Raw genomic sequence first — 5,066 nt, forward strand, 5'->3', positions numbered from 1 at the left:
GACTGCGCCACACGGGCCAGCTACGAAATTTCGGCGCTAATTGCAAAGAGTGGGAGATCGTTTTCAACGGGAGATTTTGTTAAGGAGTGCCTGTCCACAGCTGCTTCAATAATGTGCCCTTCCCAAGAAAGAGTTTTTTCCCAAATTAGCCTCTCGCGCAACACAGTGACCCGCCGTGTTGAAGATTTGTCTCGGGACATTAGAGATCAGTTAACAGTAAAGTCAAGAGACTTTGTTGCTTTCTCACTGGCATGTGATGAGAGCACAGACATTTCTGATTCAGCGCACCTTTTGGTTTTTGTTCGGGGAATTAACGCTGACATGGAAATAACACAGGAGTTGGCGGGACTTGAGACGCTGCGAGGGACGACAAAAGGCGAAGATTTGTTTGCGGCGGTTTCAAGAGTCCTGGACAAATATAACTTGAGTTGGGACAAAATGGTTGGAATAACAACTGATGGTGCACCTGCCATGATTGGGAAAAAAGCTGGCCCCACTGCTCTCATTTCCCAAAAAGTTTCAGAGTGTGGGGGAAAGGTAGCGCAATACCACTGCATCCTGCACCAGGAACAGCTGTGTGCAAAGACGATCGGACTGGCAGACGTCGTGCGCGATGTCGTTAAAATCATTAACTGCATCCGCTCAAAGGCACTCTCACACCGCCAGTTCAGAGCATTTTTGGATGAAGTTGATGCGCAATACAAAGATATTCTTTACCATCAGGAGGTGCGCTGGCTTAGCAGGGGGACTGTGCTCAAAAGATTTTTTGAGTTGCGCCAACTTATCGCGGAGTTTCTGTCGAGTGCGAGCAGGGACACACAAATCCCCACTGATAAAAGATGGATTTTCGACGTGGCCTTTATGGTGGACATCACCGACCTGCTCAACAATCTGAATGTTAAACTTCAAGGCAAAGAACAGATCATAACGGAGCTGTTTGACCACATCAAGGCTTTCCAAATGAAGCTGCAACTACTCTGCCGGCATCTTTCAGCAGGTAAGACATTAACATGCTGCACACAGACTTTTGGCTGTTTGTTATTTGTGATTGTAACACGTGCTGCTCCATGTGTGTCCGTCGCTGTGATGTGTCGCTGTCCGTGGTGCTTACGCCTGTTTGACAGAAAACGTAACTGTTTGTCTTTGTGGGTTTGCTTTCATTGCTCTGTTGTCTTTTGTGTCCTGTAGCTTATGTACCTCATAGTAGTGCTAATTATACTAATGGACGCATTCTTATTTGACTTTGTCTCTTCAGGAAACTTTGCACACTTCCCCAGCCTGAGAGACGTGAATGTGGAGGTGGACAGGTTGCCAGAATATGGAGAACTTCTCAGCAACTTAAATAAGGAGTTTGATTTGCGCTTTGTGGACTTTAAGAAGACTGCAGATGACATGGAGCTTTTTTCTCAGCCCTTCAGCGTGAGTCCCGACTCAGTTCCAGAGCATTTGCAGATGGAGTTGATTGAGTTTCAATGTGACACAGAGCTAAGACGCAAATTTGTATCACTACCCTTGAGGGATTTTTATCCACATGTGTCAAAACAAAGATACCCACAGATGAGAAAAAATGCACAAGTGATGCTATCTCTGTTTGGCAGCACCTACATTTGTGAGCAAACATTTAGTCTCATGAACCTGAACAAGATCAAACTCAGGGGGACCCTCACAGACTCACACTTGCAAGACATACTAACACTATCAGTGAGTAAGCTGCAGCCCAACATTCAGTCACTGATTAAGTCAAAAGACCAGCTCCATGTCTCTGATTAAGGATCGCAGTTTGCTGTTTTCATTCAAAAAAAGTTTGTTTTAGTTTGTTTTTGTTTTTTAGTTGAAAATTGCCAGTGAGGCCTTGCTGTCATGTTTAATGGTTTGAAAGAATGTTTATTTTTGTGTGTTACCTTGATGAATACAGAATCAAAATAAACACATTAAAGCATATTCTTTGTGTTCTGCTTTTATTTAATGACATACAAAAAACTTATTGTATTTGGCCCACGGTCCACGATCACATTTAGATTTTAGCCCTTTGAGGAAAAAAGTTTGGGCACCCCTGTGTAACCCCGATGAAATTCTGCGCTATCACTTTAAATCATACTGCGCTGTCGCTCCTAGTAAAATTCTGCACTGTCACTTTAAATTTGCCGGTTCCCTTGCGCTGTGCAAATACCGCGAGACTATAAGTTCAGTAGTGACGTGGCTTTCGTTCTTGGGAGACCTGTCAAAGCACTGACAGGTTGCAAGTACTAGGGAGCTGGGCTGTGTACCGCTGCTGCAGATCGGCGTTCATCATCTGAAGCCGGGATTTAAATCTGCACAGTTGAACAAAAAGTGAACTGGTGAGTGCAGCCATGATTGAGACAGCTGGCGCGGGCGCCAGCTTAAATGAATTGTTTTTTTATAATTGGATGTGGTTAAAATGAACTATTTTTCTGCTTGATAAATAATGTTGAAATATAAATTGTGAGTACTCGTTGAAATGAAATTGATGATCATCTACATTGAAATAGAATTTGGAAATGTTGTACAACTATCGATTATGCACTTAAAATAATTTTGTAATTTCCTCCTGATTATGAATTGCATATGCATTTGTTTATTATGTTAATTAAGGAGGTTGTGGGAATATGCTTTCTTTTGATCAAAGGAAATTATTATTTATTTATTGACCCTGTTTTAACAGGCCAGGTCGCAAGACTGGTCGTCTTGCAGACCAATTTACTGGATGCTCAACCTGAGCACTGGACAGAATTGTTTATCAGGGAGTTTTACCACTCCCAGAAGGAAAAAAGAGGATAAATCCTCTGCAGATGGCGAGCTAAAAAGGAGCCCCGATCCTGACTTGGATTCTGCCCTCTTCACTGCCAGTGCGGTAGGAACTAACCCCCTTCTCATCCAACAAATCAGCTGGAGTGTTTCTTTCTTTTCGTTTTTCCAAAAGAGAACTATAAAAACTCTTTCATAAGGCCTAACGGACGCCTTAAGAACTAGAAAGACAAAACAGAAAACATCCTCTGGACTAAAAAAAATCCTTTGTTGTATATATTGTGATTTTTGTATTCACTGTATATTGTAAATACATTTACATTAGCAACTCAAGTCTTGTCTGTGGTTTTTAAACATTCACATTCCTCCATGAGTCGAACCAAACTAGCCCAAATTAATTAAAACCAACTTTGTAAAGTTCATGTAAGACATACATGCTACACCTGCACTAGACAGTGCCCTGAACCTTTTTTCTTCAATGATTTGTGATCTTCACTGTGGTCCATGGATTACATGAAATCTTTCCACCTTTATCCACCTTTGTCGTGGTAGGAAGAACACGTCAATGAAAGGGGGGCTCATCTAAGATAGAACAAGGGTTAAACAGGAAATACTGAAATACGAGGATTGAGGTCTGAATTTTCTGGAAAGGTTGATGGTTTTATGAAAGCTGTTGGGGACACACAAAGGCAAGTGACTGAATGCACGGTGCGAATGGACAAAGCAGAGGTGCGTCTCTCCTTTGTGGAGGATGTTCAAACAAGCATGAATGCTGAAGTAACGAAGCTGGTGAAAAATATTTGGAGGAGAGAATAATCGATTTGGAAACAAGATCACGGATGAATAATCTCCGACTTGTTAATCTACCCAAAGCTGCAGAAGGCTCCAACGCATGTGTGTTTTTGGAAAGCTGGCATCTACACCCGGGTCACCAAGTTCCGCTCCTGGATAAAGGAGAACTGTGGATTGTAGCAGCTCCAAGCTGGACTTACCATACGAACTCTGTGCATCCTGCACAATGGAAGGCTTTTGGGAGGAAAAAAAGAAAAAACTAAGAATACTGTCACTGATCAACTGTTTCAATTAAGTTCTATTCATTTAAAAAGTATTTTTAGGATTCATGGCCTAACAGAGATCATCCTCCAAAACTATAGTTTGGACTAAAATAAAGTGGTGTAAGGTGATGAGGGGATTTTTGACAATTAAGTTGTTTCCTTTGTTCAAAGATGTTATTTTTGCACTCGAGTTGAAAATGTGATGAGTGAATCATTGCCCATTGTTGGAATGTTTGTCTTTCACTACTATGAGGTGCAGGTTTGGAGGTTGGGGGTGTGTGTGGTGTCTTCACCATAACATTCAGATGGAGCAACTGTTTGGAGTCATGAGCCTCTTACTGAAGAAAGATGTTTGCTTGTTTGTCCCTAATAAATATGCTAACAGCCTTAATAAGTTGAGAGCCAGTGATGACCCATGGGTAAGCCAGGCTCCAGTCTCCCGCCGTCAGGGTCACGTCTGCTCCTGGTTGCAAGTGAGCTGCAGAAACACACAGGTGTGTTGAGCTTTGTGTCAGCAGGACAAACACACAAATGTCCTGGGACTCTGATCTGTAGGCTTCATGTGGTTTAGATTCCACAGCAGAAATCTCCAGTTCTGCCCCAAATAAGCAAATGTTTACTATATAAATATTAACTATGTTTGATTCAATATTAATGATAAAAACACCTTTATTGTTGATGATCACTTTAACACAAGTGAAATAATTAACAAACCGCTGGACATTACCTGCTCAAAGGCAGTGTCTTCTTTACAGTTGTTTTTTTTATAAATAGCCAACATTCACTTTCTCTAAATAGTTCTGCTTGATTTAATACATACATTTTATTTAAAATATGTATAAGATAGAATATAGAAAAAAAATATAAGAACCATGTATAAAACAAGACTTTAAATTAAAATTTTAAAATAGGATAAATAAAAAAATAAACTAAAGCATTATTAAATGATGTCATAACTACTGAGCTGAACTAGTGAATGATGTCATTGCTCCCAGAATATAAACCAGGGGACTCTGTTAACATGAATGATGTAATCATGATGTCATGATGTCATCAGATGTCATGATTTCATTTGACATGACATCTGATGACATCTGATGTCATCAGATGTCATTTGACATCACACAATGACATCATTTGAAGTCAGAAGGCTTCCAAGAAAACTCTTGTATACGTGTGCTTTCAAGCTTCTAACAGTTCTGAACGAGCACGTGAGAAATGAGCACAAAGATTTCCAACCACACA

General features: G+C 40.7%; 1 protein-coding gene and 1 long non-coding RNA gene across 2 annotated transcripts; both read left to right on the top strand.

Annotated features, from left to right (window-relative positions):
* The first annotated feature begins 321 nt into the window (after positions 1 to 321).
* Positions 322 to 1,770, top strand: LOC111947632 (general transcription factor II-I repeat domain-containing protein 2-like). Its single transcript, XM_023956258.1, has 2 exons — positions 322 to 997; positions 1,256 to 1,770. Exons 1-2 carry the CDS (start codon positions 322 to 324, stop codon positions 1,768 to 1,770), a joined length of 1,191 nt encoding a protein of 396 aa, XP_023812026.1.
* Positions 1,771 to 2,060: 290 nt separating this feature from the next.
* LOC105358681 lies at positions 2,061 to 3,099 on the top strand. Its single transcript, XR_002873491.1, has 2 exons — positions 2,061 to 2,339; positions 2,684 to 3,099. It is a non-coding gene; the product is annotated as an uncharacterized LOC105358681 (long non-coding RNA).
* Positions 3,100 to 5,066: the final 1,967 nt, after the last annotated feature.

Source organism: Oryzias latipes, chromosome 7 (genome assembly GCF_002234675.1).
Source record: "Oryzias latipes chromosome 7, ASM223467v1".
Classification (NCBI taxonomy): Eukaryota; Metazoa; Chordata; class Actinopteri; order Beloniformes; family Adrianichthyidae; genus Oryzias; species Oryzias latipes.